The sequence below is a fragment of the Myripristis murdjan genome, chromosome 15, assembly GCF_902150065.1.
Source record: "Myripristis murdjan chromosome 15, fMyrMur1.1, whole genome shotgun sequence".
NCBI classification, from domain to species: domain Eukaryota; kingdom Metazoa; phylum Chordata; class Actinopteri; order Holocentriformes; family Holocentridae; genus Myripristis; species Myripristis murdjan.
The window spans coordinates 24,773,329-24,788,827 of record NC_043994.1 but is presented as its reverse complement, the minus strand read 5'-3'; the positions used below and the strand labels follow the sequence as shown (position 1 = coordinate 24,788,827).

General features: G+C 41.6%; 1 protein-coding gene across 2 annotated transcripts in view; it reads right to left on the bottom strand.

Annotated features, from left to right (window-relative positions):
- LOC115372368 (phosphofurin acidic cluster sorting protein 2) overlaps positions 1 to 15,290 on the bottom strand; it is a 56,557-nt gene extending 41,267 nt beyond the window's left edge. For both annotated transcript variants that reach the window (XM_030070204.1, XM_030070205.1), the window contains exon 1: positions 15,008 to 15,290. In XM_030070204.1, the coding sequence (XP_029926064.1) occupies positions 15,008 to 15,219 (212 nt within the window). In that variant the 5' untranslated portion in view covers positions 15,220 to 15,290. The remainder of the gene's footprint in view (positions 1 to 15,007) is intronic.
- Positions 15,291 to 15,499: the final 209 nt, after the last annotated feature.

The following is a 15,499-nucleotide window of genomic DNA, read 5'->3' as shown; positions in this document are numbered from 1 at the left end:
GAGCAATGAGATGGAATAAGCTGACAGCACACAGGTTTGTTTGGTTAAATGAAACTCCTAACTTATGATTTTATTTTTTTTATTACATTTTTACACAGAAATATCATACCAAAGGTGGCTGTGTGCTAGTGTAGCTCTGTCTGCAACCACACATTGCTTGTCACTTTGATCATGAAGGTGCATCTTTGCAGAAATAGGGTGCATTTAATCTGATGTATTGTGGTGTTGCAATGCATGTTGACTATCTCAAAAAAACAAAACAAACAAACAAAAAAAAACACTAATACTCAGTGTAACTTGGGTTTTAGACAAATGATTCAAATCGGTTGACTTTCTTGGAGGCAACCCTATGCTTCAGCAATGTTTATGTCCTCATTTGTCTCAGGTGTAAAGATAGAAGTACTGGTAATTGATTTTATTCACATGTTTAGTTACACTGCTGCTATTTCATGCAGTACTGCAGAATGGTGCAGACGACAGCTTGCAGAGGGTCAAAACTGGAACCTATCAAGTTCTCATGGAATAACAACCATGGCTTCTCACAGACTCACATGCTCCGCATTTGCTTGCATGGCATCCGGAAAGAAGCCAACCAAACCCTCTGAATTGAACGATATGCTGCCTAAACAAAAACACACTTTTGTAATTCTTTTCCCCCTGGTCAGCATTCTGGTTGATGTTTTGCCAGCCTCATGCCCTCGGATCAGTGCACAGCGATTGTCAGAGGCACAAAGCAGGGGGAAGTGGAGGATGGAGAGCGAGTGACGTAACCCAGGGCTGAATGAAAAGAGACAGTCTATGTTTGGTGTATCCCGGAGGGTGACCAAGCTTGAAAAAAAAGGACTTTTCAAATTATGCTTTCAGTGCCATCGATGCACTTCTGCTTGTGCTCTCGAGTTATGAATGTGATGATATTCATACAGGCATACACTTGGGGAACCGTAGAAAAAAAACATAACATTCCAGTTAAAGCCATATTGAAGAAAGCCATAGCACTTTGTTCTTTCATAACACCATTACCTGTTCATGTCTAGCTGCATAATTGAGTCCAAATAAAGTGTACGCTGGTTTAAAAGCTATTTGCCCTGAATATTTCATTCGCCTACAAGAAACACTGTGGGGGAAAGTCTATTCATGGTTAGGGCTGACCTATGTTCCTTTATTTTTTTTTCTTTCAAATCCCGAGAGCGTAGACCAATATGGCAAGGCGATGGGGATTGGGAAGTCCTACAGGCTCGAGAGGGAAGAAAGAGGTAGTTTGAGATTAAAGGTAGGTTATTTGGGAGCTGCTCAATTAATTTTTGAATCCAATCTACATTATGAGTGATGGAGACTAATCCAGGAGATTGAAAGGATCGGTTTTAACAAGTTCACACAGTGGGATGTGCCATGAGAGATTAGGCTGCACTTAGGCCTGCACGCAAAAGCTATTTTAGCCCCCAAATATCTGGTTATCTGTGCCAGATGGCCATATGCTGGTTGGGCTTTAATTCCCTGAATGAAATCTTCTCAAGGCCAGAGTGAAAGAGGAGGAAAAGGCTGTGACCAGGGTACAAAAAGAGAACAAGAGGAAGCTATTCATTTGGTATGGCCTGATCCTCTCTGCTGCCCAGTTTCACATGAGACACAACTGGGCAACAGAGGCGAAAGAATCTCAGGCTCACAACAACCTTCCAGTGCTTCACAAAGGAATAAAAATTTTAGGAGAGAAAAAAAAAATTAATACAATGTCTGTTTACCTGTCAAAGAGACAGGAAAACAAACTAATATACAAGCCACAACTAAAATTTTGCAGCATTTGGCTACTAAGTGATAACTAGACAAACCAATGGCAGTATCTCAAACTGGATTTATCAACTTTAGCAGTTCATATCTGACCAAAGGGGGAAAAAATAAAGCTCCAGCCTAGTCACTTTCAAAGATTAAGGGAAGCAAATGTAAGTCTAATTTAAGAGCACTTCCCCATATACTTTATCACAAATCCCTATAATTTTACCATACAACAACACATAGATGATACAGACAGCTCTCTTTAATCTTAAATGCAAGTTATAACGATTAACATTTCCCTTTAGATATTAATTCATCCAAGCCAACAGATGGAGCACATCCAGTTTTAAAAAATGCCATGAACCACACTGAAGTGCTTTGACATGAGAAGGAAGCCTAACCCTGGCCATGGAAGCCAAAGTCTTTAAGCATAATATTTCCATTAATGGATTATGCTGACCTAGGCTTTTAAAGTGACAGTCTTAAGTCGCTTTGGTAGATTTTCGATTTATAGCATGAATACCTAAATGAACTGTCAAGGGTAATTAGTGGGTTCCCACGATATCTGTAATCATCACCTCTCTCTTGCTGTTATTTGTATATACACAAACTACAAACATTAGAACCCAGAGTCATACTCTAGAGCAATTATTTATACTTATACTTATTTATGTAGTCCAAAAAAGTTAAAGCGCCAAATAATGATTGCTGGAAATTAATACTGGCTGTCAATGCGGTCTCATGAAGGTAAGTGTGCTTAACAGTTTAACTGTTCTATAAAAATTGGAATAATTGTCACAAGATTTAAAGGAAAGGGTAAATATCCACTTTATTGAATCAGGGTGAGAATGTTGGAGGGCTGACATAAATGATTCCATCTGACTCAATGTTAACGTTAATTAACAAGCAGCCACAAGACAGCGCTTTGGCTGTTTTTAATGCCCTCATACATAGCCTGTGTTCTGTCGCTGCCAAGAAGGATTTTAGCTTTGTCGGGCCAGCTGGTACAGAGCTGTGAGCAGCAACGGAGTGATATGGTGCAATGGGGAGGCAGGACAGGTGTCATCAGTCAGGTATGAAATCACCCTGAGGGATATGTTATGAAAAAGAAAAAGAAAAAAAAAGGAGAAAAAAAAAGCAAGACACCTTAAAGAGTAGATGAACCAGTTGGTACATGTGAGAATGCAGGAAAAAATGTTGCAATAGCTGCATTCATATCTGTCGTAATACTCTTCTGTTCTACGGTCTTTGTGAACTCTGTGGTCATGCATGCTGCATCCCAGGGCTATGTTAGACTCTGGTTGTTGTGGGGATTACACGCACATTTTATGTAATACTAAAGCAGGGCCGGTGCATTAGAGCTCAGCTGCGGTGCCAGATTTTTACTTCCGTTTGGTGGGTTAAGCCTGTGTCCTTTCCTCAAAAACCAATTTGAAAAACACAAGCCTCATTTTTATCTGCCAAGTGTGAACCTGTGAGGTTTCACTACCCATATACTGTTGCTGTGTGGCTGTCCTTAAGACATGTTTCTCTGATAAGGAGAGGGGTGCTACGGAGACAGGGCATGTTGATAGTAAAGTATGAAACGGAGAAATGGCTGTTCACTGACAACAGGCAACAAAAGAATGGGAGCACCTGCCTTTTCTTTTTATTTTCTATGCAACTGCACCTTGTGGGAAAAAAAAAATCAGAAAGCAGTCTAAAAGTGTAGAAATATGTAATCACAGTATAACAGCCAGCAGTTACATGGCGCCATGGTCATGGTACAACATGGCCTCCCTTGTAGACAAATGCTTCAAGACACATTTGTGCTCCCAGTCAGGTTCATCAGACTATTCTTAGCTTCTTCCCTATCTCTTCAGCCTCACTGGTGCCAATTACATGTACAACACTGAGCTGCATTCACACCTCAGTGTGTCCTGAGGACTGTGTGTTATCAGCCAATCATTTAAAGTAACCAACTACATGGCTGTCATCCCGTGTTGTCATTTTCAAGGGGTAAACAAGCTCTTTTGTTCAGCCCTGACTGTAAACTGATGAGGTCAGCAGGTCCATATTTGTAGTGGCTATGCAAGACAAGACCAGACATGACATGTTTACAGGCAAAATCAGCACCAAGGTGAAACACATTTCAGAAAGAGACACCTTGACCAGGATCTGCTTAATCGTTACAGAGGGGAACTACTGATATTTCCATGTAATGCAGAAAACAGTACAGACTCATCACATTATTGTTTTTTCTCAACCATATCCTATCCTGTAGATGTGTCTTAAAGTTCATGCCAATAACACCTAATCAAAACATTTCTATAAATACAGACCCAGTCACTGTTAGGCTAAGAGCCTCTGACACGGTTATGGCTCAGCTTTAAAATCCTATTATGGTGGATGGTCTGCATGACATCAACAATATTTGCATGCTGTCTACTGGTGGGATCATAACAAGCTCAAGAGCAACGCCTTGCTTAAAACAGCTTTGCCGTCTGACCTACTGACCAAGAAAATCCTGTCATTCAAACACCCTGAACCTTGACAGAATTAAGTCTTGGTCTCACAGAAACATATGAAGCATATGCAGTACATGACCAGCACTGTAGTCTAACCATGAAACATTCTGGGGCTGCTAAGTACAGCAATAGGAGCAAAAATAATCCCTAAGCTCTTAACAATAGAAATGAAATGCTTGTACTTGGAAAGATTTGGAATTGCTAAACAGCATGAATAAATTAAAATGTACACAGTATGTCAGAGTGCAATATTTATAGCTTACAGGACTTATGTAAGCCTGACGTTATTGCACTCTTCCGTTAAAAAAAAAAAAAAAAAATCACTGAAGATGATTCATCTTAAAAAGCCCTGATGAATGGGGTGAATTGTGCACGGATAAAAACGCAATGAAAAGCATGGATGGGGAAAGCATGCCAGACCTCTGCATTGACCCGTGGGAGCTTTTTACACAACAGAACATCTGTAGCCCCCAGCACATCAAAAAAGACCCAGTCCCAGTTTACATAAAGGAAACCTCAAATTTACTTAAATTTAATGCAAGCTTTCAATCTACCAACCTAGGGAATAAAAGATAAATGTAGGATAGCCCTAATATGCTATCTAAATAAGCAGAATAAAAATGTAAGGTTTGCAAAATTCTAGTGGAAAAATGATGGAAAACCTACTGATTGCTATAATATACCTATAGGGGAAAAGGCATGGCTGGTTCTTACCAAACTGCACTATAGCCATTTTCACCATTTAACCAGCAAATTGAATTTTTTAAATAGAAAAAGAACTCCCAAAATATGGTTGTCTGGTAGCGTAGATAAACTTACCAGCCGCAGCCAAAATTTCTCTGGATTTGGCTGGTGTACAGTTTTTTTCCCCACCCTAAAATACCTGTACAGGCAAGGCAACCGTTCCATTCTGGTTCCCAAGCATCTTCACATAAATACAGCCTCACAGTGTTTTAAGAGTAAGGCACAAATCCATCTGATTGTATTTGAGGTTCTTAAATTGACTAAGCAACCCTAGGTGTGGCCTTGATGAAATGTACAGTTTTTTTTAATTCCATCTATAGAAGCAATTTACTTTTATTTGTATTTTGCAGTACAGGTCTGTTTGGGCCTGTTTTAACAAGACTGCTCCTACTGGTTTTTCTGCGCTGCACCCATCTGCACAACTTACTGCCATACCCACAAGCCTTTGTACCTTTGTGCCCACCCAACATAACATATGCAGGCTCAAGTTTTTTTATGCTACAGGTTCAGTTTATTTCATAACACCAAAGTTCACTGGCTGGGCCACAGATCTGCCAATCAGGGGTGGACAAAATAGATTAAATATAGACAAAATCAAGTATCACAATATCTTCAGCTGAATATCTCAATATTGATATTGTGACGATACTGTAGGGTCTGACTACTGGTGTTTTCATGAGAAGTTTACATATATATGATTTTTGATAAACAGTTATTAGTAATGTAGATCTGATGACCAAACAGGTACAGGCAAGTAATAGAACAGGTGGAACAGTCTAATAAGTTCAGCAAATTGCATCACTTCACTCTAATACAGCCTTTAAAGCCAGAAAAAGACAAGGCTTATGCCATATCATTATATTAGGATATCCAAAATCTCAGACACCTAACGTTGTGTCAAGTTATCAACATATTGTCTGGCCCTACTGCCAAATTGTATTGTGAAATGTCTGCATCATGGCCACATATTCAAGAATCCCTGCTTAGCTTAGGGAAAAACAAGAAAAAACACGGACAAAAACCCAAATGCCCTTGGCCTCATCTACTTAGACAAATACAAAAAGCGACAGTGTTTCTACTGGTGGTGTACATCTGCACATCTGTTTTTGGTAAAGGGGACAACTAATAAAAATGATGCATGATGTATCACAGTACGAAGAATATTGCTTTACGAAGCAATACAGAGCATGGTTAAGTGTTGTCAGTGCTAATGATGCTACCTGCCCTGCATTTGACAAAGAGGCCTTCCAAAACTTTAGCCTGACTCAAAATTATTTTGTGCCACGTAGACAATACTTCAAAGAAGACAAATAGAGGTGCACTATGAACTGCATATTGTGCAATCAATAAGTGTGCCATGGTCAGCATCAGCAAATAAAATTCTGCTTTATTTCCTAAAATGATAAGATGGTGTTATTCTTTATGGTTCATACACCTTGATGTATGTATCTAAAGGGTCAACCAACATGGAAAAAAGGAAGGAGGCTTAAATTAACAAGTGATTTACTGGCATGTGGTTCTTTTGCAGTAATCTCCACTAGTGCCGATTTCATTAGTCAACTAAACAACTGATGCTTTCAATTACAATGTTTCTGCAATATTACTTGAAAGAAACTGTGGTACTGCACTTACAATGAGCAATTTAATGATGGCCAAGAAATGTTTTCTGGCTACTCCACCCAAATCATTCCCCCCAGCTTAATATATCGAAATGACTAATCTGCTTCATCTGTCCAGGCTCAGCATCTCCCTTTTTTTCTGTGTACTGACTTTGCTTTTCTTCGTATCCATGCAATAGTAATTTAACATCAGTCAAACTGAGTGGAAACCAAAAGCGTAAGGCTCATTAGAGCTGAGTAATGGCCATACAAGCCAACAGTTTGCTGCCAAAAGAAGAATATAAACACAACCCCAAAAAATGCAACGTAAAAAAAGACCTGCTGCAGAGATGGACAGCTTTCAGTAAACGGATAGCACTCCTTCATCAGAGAAAAAAAGGAAAAAGAAAGAGGAAAACAATTGGCTGCGATATGCCACGACACAATTCCTTAACAAGGACAGAAAGGGAGGGAGATCCTTTCTCATCAAAATGACACAGTAAAATGAGAGATAAAGTGGGCACTTAAAAAGGATGCGCAATAGATGATGTAAAAAAAAAACAAAAAAAAAACGCATTTCCCCTTCCTCATTTTCAGAGAAAAGCCTCGCCCGGCTGCTATCCAACATTCAACCATTTTGAACTGGCGATGTTTCCCACTCAGCATCTTGATTTTTTTTTTTTCTTCAACCACTGTTCCCCTGAGTAATGCTTAGAAGCAGGGCAGACTGACACACATCTAAAGCAACGTATTAACGTCAGTTTTAATTGTGGGGTTTAGGTATTTTTCCACAGACAGACAGTGTGCAAGAGCTGAACTAACAGCAAAGGCAGCAAAGGTTTCTAGCCAGTTAATCTGTGATTAGACAAGCAGGAGGAGATCCAGTTCACTGTTGCTTGAGGATTGTTGTGTCTTCACTTTGAGTGCAGAGGCAAAAATTATACTGTCTCTTATTTGACCAAAACAAGGACAACTTTTCTACTGGATTTATAGGCATAGCACAGCAATTAGAAAAATGCCCACAAGTGCTTGTTTAATGGAGGCATCACCAGAATGTAGCAGAAATTCTCTGGATGCTGTTGCAACAGTGCAACATGTGTTGTTGTTGTTTTTTTAATGGACTGTCATGTGCTCTCATCCATCCACAGCACTCCAAATGCTGCAGTGTGTTGTCTTTGAAATAAATGGCCTCGGTGTTGCTACTGGCACATATAACGCAGGAAATGCCTGAAGGGGAGAGGTGGAAAATAAGGACACAGAGAGAGGGGGAAAGAGAGAGAAGACAAGCTGAGAGACATTGTCTCTCTTTCCCCAATGTGCTTGTTTTGACAGGATCCTCCCTGTATCAGAGGACAGATTTCTTGCCTTTCACTTGTTGGCTCGGGCAGTGGGATCTCCCTCCACAAGTACAGACCCCTTTATCCACCCACTCTAGAAGCTGGCCCCGATCCCATTCAGAGGTACAGAGAGGGGGGACACAAACCTTTCTTCCCTTTCTGAGGAATTCACCATGGGCATTCAGCTCATGTCCTTTCCTCTGTGAAGCTCTGGGCCAGTTCAGCAAAACTATTCAACGGGGTGGGCAATGCACAGCTCCAAAACTGCCCCGCCTCCCAGGGAGCAGGGTGTTGGTCAACAACGGGATACAAAAGGGGGCGGAGACCCAGAATGAAGCAGGCTGCTTTCGGCCGTGCCAGCAGATCTCTAGTTGCAAGGAATGTGAAATGTTTCCCAAGGAAATTCCTCCTCCTCCAGGAAGTCGGGGGAAGGAAACTGAGAAAAGCTTGACACATTTCAGGCGGTGGGAGTGACCATGAAACAGAGGGGAGTGAAGGGGGTGGCTGGTCTACTATTAGCCTAGGAAGTTTCATCAGACTGTTAGCAGGGAGGTGGGACCCCCCAGCCAAAATTCATGACAGACTTTCTATCAGGATGCCAGAATACATAAAGCAACTACAGTAAAGTTGAAGGAATTGTTTTGAATTTTTTGAAATATGTGATAACAGTACCTTGAAAATTAGACAATCAAAGTAGATGAGTACATTGTGAAGGCATGTCTTTCTCCAATTTCGCTTTGCTGACAAACAAATTAGGCCTACTCATTAGAAGTCATTAAATTTCTCTGCAGGTGACAACTGCAGACCTATCTCTCAACTCCATGAGCAGGTATCACTCCTTTCATCTCCTAGCTGCAAATTTAGCAGCATACACCATCGCCTATTGACTAGCACCCCTTACACTCTAACTCTGTGGTCTTGACTTGAGCATGATTTGACTGAAAACCATTCACAACAAAGTTGATTAGGCCGCAGGGTCCAGAACAGCCATGCCAGCTGACATCAGACGGATACACCCTTTCACACTGCCAATCTAACTCAGTTGCAAACAGGTTTTAGCTGCAGTGTGAAAGTTGCTTTGGTTGGCAATGAGCCTTGTCATGTCTTTGAGTGAAATGCTTCCTCACTGACCTATACTGGTGCATTTTCATACATGCTAATAAGTCTTTTCAGGTTCCAGTCCCCAAGTCAAATGCTTCTGGTGTAACCTAATGTTGCTCGTGTCTTCATACAATAAAGCATTTAAACAATAAGTCAGTTAATCAATTAGTTGATCAACAGGTTAATAATTTTAGTGTCTTATCAAGCAAAAATATCAACCACATGCTACCCATTATGTAAGAATACTGAAAGACAACTAACACACCTGACTGTAAAAATATACAGTAGATCTGTTCTGCTGGAGAATACACTGGTGCATTGATTATTCCAGCACTGCAGCAGACTGAGGGCTATAACCCATCGCCAGTGACACTCATGGTAAATGCAGTTAATTTTGAACCAAGCTAAAAACATAAACACATTATTGGTTCATTTAAGGTTACTGTTTAAATGGCATGTGGATTTTAGCCCTACTTGAACATCGCAACCAAACACAAACAAGAGACAAGTGAGACCAAACAGGATCAGAGAAGGCAAAATGCTGTAATGTCCTGAGGAATAAGCAGCACCTTGACAGCTGCCGTATCTCCACATCACAGTAAGAGAGAATCTGTTTCTAAAGTTAGTGTCAGCCTGATTACACAAACTCCGGTAAGTTTGGAACAGCAGGCCAACCCCTTACAGTCACCATTTCTGTTCCTGTAAGCGCTGCATCAAATGTCAATAGTGTTGTTGAAGCCTGAGCGGGGCTTTAAGATGACACAGAGTGACATGGGGTGCTGTGTCACATTCCTGGAGGGCCCTGGAGAAGGCTGCTGGGGCCTTGTTTATGATTCCACAGGGAACCCAGGGATTAAGCAGACACTGTCTGTGTGCAGCATCAGATTACTGGCTCATCTTCTTTTCCTGTTATGAAATCAGATTACTGCAGCTTAGGGCTGGACAATATATTGATATTACATCAATACTGTGATATAAGACTAGATATCGTCTGGATATCTTAACATCATGATATGGCTTAAGCGCTGTCTTTTCCTGGTTTTAAAGGCTGCGTCACAGTAAAGTTGATTGGTTGATTTTTGTCCGTATCGCCCAGCCCTACTGCAGTTCCCCTGCTAAGAGGAACACTGTCTAAGCCTTATGGTTGAGGGGCACCTGGGAGGTTAAAGGGTAAAGAAGCTCACATAATCTGATAGACCAGCTTCCTTTATTTGTATCCTGGGTTACCTTGGTTTTTAATCCACAATATTGCTACTAAAACAGTAAAACAGTGAGACTAAGTGAATGGAAATCTCAGGAGAACATAATATTGGGCTGTAGCATGTTGTTTTTTTCGCTGTACTAGCATAAGGAGATATGTTGACTAATGCAGAATTGAGGCTTATGGATTCATCTCCACTGACCTGGAAAAGTAAAGACACAATATTCCTTCAATACAGACCTCAGTATGGTTTTGTTTGCTTGCTTTATTTGCTGATATAAGTGGCACACGTCCATTCGATTTCCACTGTGAGACACTGGGCGAAAGAAACAAGCCTCAGCCGCAGAGCCTGCACAATACACTCAATTACTACCCAGATAGGACCTTCCCAGTCTCAAGGGAATAAGGTTGTCTTGAGACTTGCCTGAATCAAATGGGCAGAGATGCCTCCCTCATTCAACGTAAATGTCAGAGGCAAAATGTTTCTTTGTGGCTAGTGGGCACAAGTTTAAGATATTGTCACCTCCCTAGGTTCACAGTAAAGCTTGAAAGATTGAAGACAGGCAAAAAATAGGATGCAAAAAAAAAATTATATATATATATATATATATATATATATTCTTTAAGAATATTTTTTGAATAGCTTGACATTAAAATTCTGGTGATCTAAACATTACAGTGCTGTGTTAATGACAATAACAACTTCCCTTCCATTTTGGAAACCCGGATAGCAGACATAGCCAAACCAACAGATAACTCTCATCTAATTAATGATGAGGGTGAAATGTCACAACTTTTGACCCTGAGTTGAAAAAGATCTTTGGACTTGGTAATAAGCCAGTCTTCTCATGCTGCTACACATTCTACATCCTTAGTAGATAAACATAGCGCAGTCTCGACCCCTGCATTAGTGTCATACCTCCAAATACTGCACCGCTCCCTCAACAAATGCCAGCCTTAGCCGCAGACACACACAGACGCTACTGCCTGTTTGCAGTACTACAATCTCTCTATAGAACTCTTCTTGCACTACAAAGTTATTAAATGCTATTATTCTTCAGTCTGTTGACATCAGAGAGACAAATATATCAAAGTCAAAATAGCTAACACATCACAGCAGGCTAATTAAAATTTGGCTTTAACTTTGGTTAACCACAATCTAATTGCATGTGCACCCTCAGGGAATGTAATTCCCACTTGGTCTAATGTTTCTGTATCTGTCATGGGAAAGAAAAACACCTCTGAAAAAAGTTTTTTTTTTTTACAGTACACGAGAGAGGCTGCAGTGTGGCTGTGATTTTCCAGAAATCAATCATGGGGAGGGAGCAAACAATCTCCATGTTAGAGTCTTATGTCAAAGTCAAATTAAGTCAAAGCAAGTGTGGCAAAAACCTTAATAGCCAGCAAAGTGTTTCAACCACCTGGGTGTGAAGAAGTGTGGATTAAACTCTTAAACAGACCTTTTTCATCCTCCTCAAATGAAACAAGAGTGTCTTGATGTCCTGGGAGAGCTCAGCCTGACCAAATACTCTTCCTGTATGGGGGCACTACCTTTTTCTCCTTTTTAATATTTTAGCTATATCATCAATGAGCACCCTGTTTACAATGCAGCTCACACAGATCCATCCACAACACACATCAAGCCTATTGGACTCTTATCTTTAATTAAAATGAACACTTTGTCCATATGTTTCCTTGTAAGTAGTAAGCACATTTCAGGAAAAGTCAGCTTGTGCATTTTATTCCTCGTCTATCTCGGCTTATTCAGCAATATTTCCAAAACATTGTTCAGCTATATGTCTCAGGGAACGAGGGCTGGGGCATAACAGGCAAAGGCAGGGTACACTAGCTCTACCCCCTTACACTGGGGTCTCATATTACTTTCGAAGGTGACACAAGGAAAAGACAGGCGTAAGGCTACTCCAAAAAAGGAAAAAAAGGAAAATAACACATTCAGCGTAGAAAAAGTTAGCTGGAAGACCAAGTTTGCCACAAGGGTTTAAAAGACATTTGGCAGAGGCCTTCACCTCTGCCTGTGTCTTCAGGGAGGCTTCACAGCGATGGGATGAAAACAATGTAACTGTCCAGCAGACAGAGGCAGTGGTGCTCGGGATGAAGCTCAAACAACACTCCTCTAACAAGTAAAAGTCACCATTCAGTCAACTGACACACAGCAACAAAAACACATTAACTCACTGAAGCATGTAGCCAGCACTCGTGTTTGGACATTACAAGCAATCAACAGTAAGGAATGCACGTTTCCAAACCTCACTGCTGAGACAACACATGTAACAAATATCTCTGTGAAGCTTGAGTGAGGTATGATTGAGAAGTGGCCAGTTAAGAAGGAAAATCCAGCAAGAAAAGGCAAACAAATTTCCTAGTTTTGTAAGGAGTCTTCTCATGGCACTGTGCCATAGGTGTGTCATCAGCAAAGCTGTCAGGAACCACATCCCCACACTGAGAGGGCCTATGAGAGCTGACAACATATTTTCCAATGTGGATAAAATATTTTCCCCAAAGTGTGGCTTTCAGTAGAGCTGCAAGATATGAAGTTGCTTTGGAGCATCAGTTTTTAAAAAACACAGTGCTGTGATGACTAAAGGACAACAGATGTGTGTGTACTGTTTTGAAGGACTGACATAATAACAAGTAATGAACTGGTACTGGTCCTGTGCCCTAATTTGAAATCATGGCACTCAGCTGGACATCCACAAATGCTATGGGATAGCTGAGGAGCAAACAGCTGCACACAAAGAGAGGCCCAGCCCCTGAAAGAATTTCAAGACACAATCCCCAAAACAGGCGCTGGGTTGGACTGCATGCAAGATCTCTCTGAACAGTCTAGTGGTCTGCAAACACCGTGGGTCTGGCCCACTGTGGCCTAGAAATAGGCCTGCCAAATTACTTTGTAAGATACTATGAGGGCTGTAATTCCAAACCACCATGTCAAACAGAAACCACAACCAGAGCATTTAACATTCAGGGTAAATAAACTTTCATGTCATGCATCATCTCAGAAAATTTTCATTCAGTCACGTATCAAATCGTAAAGTATCTAGGACGTTATAAAGATTAATGCCATTCAGCCGTGCAGTCTTATACTCAACTATGAGCAGTAAACCTTTAATCTATGCCTCTGCCCATTAATAATCCATAATCATCCTCACCCTTATTCATCTTTAATACTGCACCTTGTATGTCATCCACCATGGAGAGAGCACATAGGGCACGGGAAGAGACAGAGGAGGAGAATCAATATCCAGCCTCATATGGTATCGTCTCTAAATACCACTGACCCGCTTTTTTAAAGAGAAAAGCCAAGACAATTGATGAAAAAGCCAACAAAGCAAACAGAAAAAATAAGGGAGTCATCTTTTTAGAAATGATGTCCACGCAAACACACAGGCTGGTAAAATGTCAAATTAAAAAGGGATGCTGCCACTTCAAAGACTTCTATTCATTCTCATTCAAGGTTAGCTTCAAATCAGCCCAAATGGAATGATTGTCGAGAAGAGATGAAATATTACAATGACGGTACATTCCCCATGTTTTCACGGTGCTCCGATTTCATTCACACTTGCATACTCGGGCAGACACTGAGCAGTAAGCAAGCACACATATGCACAGTGAGTGGAGGAAGCCCTCCCTTAGCAAGCCCACTGCTCTCCCAGTGAGTGGAACAGATCTAGGTCAAAGCTGATTAATGTGCCCACAGTTCCCAAGAGGTTCCTGGTCAGGTGGCAGCAGTGCCTGCTCTCTGACAGTGAATACTAATACACAACATTACTGTAATAGTCAACTCTAAATGCTACCATCAGTACAATACTAAGACAACAGGAATAACTTGGACACCAAAAAAGACATCTAAAAACAAACTGTCCACTCTCTTGCATTGGCTGATGTTCCAACACTATTATTTGTTATGCTCACAGCCAGTTTGTGATTACATGTAACCACATGAACATAAAACAGCCCACATGCTAGAGCAAGGAAACCCCCCACAAAATATGGATTTGAAAAAGCCAGCTGTTGAATTGCTCAGTTGTTCAAATAGCTCCACACTTACATCCAGTGCTCTTTCAGAGGGAAAGGATGGCTGACACTCAACATGTATGACACAGGCAGCATCCATGTAGCACTGTATTTATAGATGGGTTGCCACTGGATGGCATGCATTCCGTAAATCAATTCGAGCACAGGCCTACATGAAAATAGGAAACTGTAATATCTTTTTTTTATCGCAGGCACAAAGTCGAAGATGAGCAGCAACACCCCTTTTGCCAGAGACAGAAGCTGAACTTTTGTCGGCTATTAATCATACCGATGGGGCGGATTAAGATAAAACAGTCAAAGAGTGCAACAGAAGAAAATAGACCTGCACCCTACATCTTTAGTAAACTGTATAGCAATAAAACAAACAAAAAATGGACATTTAGCCAGCCATGTTCTCTAAGCGTGAAATAAAAAGGGGTAACTTAGCTACTGGGGAGCGTATAAGCTTTTAGCATCATGCTTGGGAGAAACTCACACAGCAGTTGCTATTTGGTAGCTTTAGCATTAGCTGCCTAGCTGGTTAGCTTGCGAGTTAGCCAAATCTACCACTGTTGGAAATGTGTGGCAGCTCGTCTGTCTTGACTAACGTTATCCTGTATGGCCTTTTGTGTAACGTTAGCTGATTCTGTATCAAATGACACGGATTAAACACCGGGAGCCACCCCGCTGTAACCCGACAACCGCAGACGTTACCTCGGTACGCAGCTCGGTGATGATCGGTCTATCTCCCAGGTCGCAAAGAGGTTCATGGGCACAGGCATGGTGCCGGAGCCCGAGCCCAGGACCATAGACCCGGCTACCGCTCCGGTCGGGAGGCTCATCGGTGCCGGTCCACCGCCGCCACCGCTGCTCGGGTTCAGGAAAGCGGCCCGGACGCCTCCTCTCTCTACAGCCGCCGCCATCATCACCTCCACTGCCTGGGGAGCAGCTCTTGCTAACTGACGGACTAACGTGCGAGCTGCTGAACTCTGTGCCGTCTGCTCCAGTTCCTACAGACTCCCAGCTCCTGCGGACGGACGGAGAGATGCTGCGGGGCGGGGCTTGCCGTCGCTGATAGGGGGCAGCACGTCCCTGTTTCCAGGGGGTGGGACATCCATACTATAGTATTTACATGCGGATACAAGCCCAGACTTGAAAACATCACACAATCTTTGATTTGTTCCTTCATACCTTGACGAAAAACAC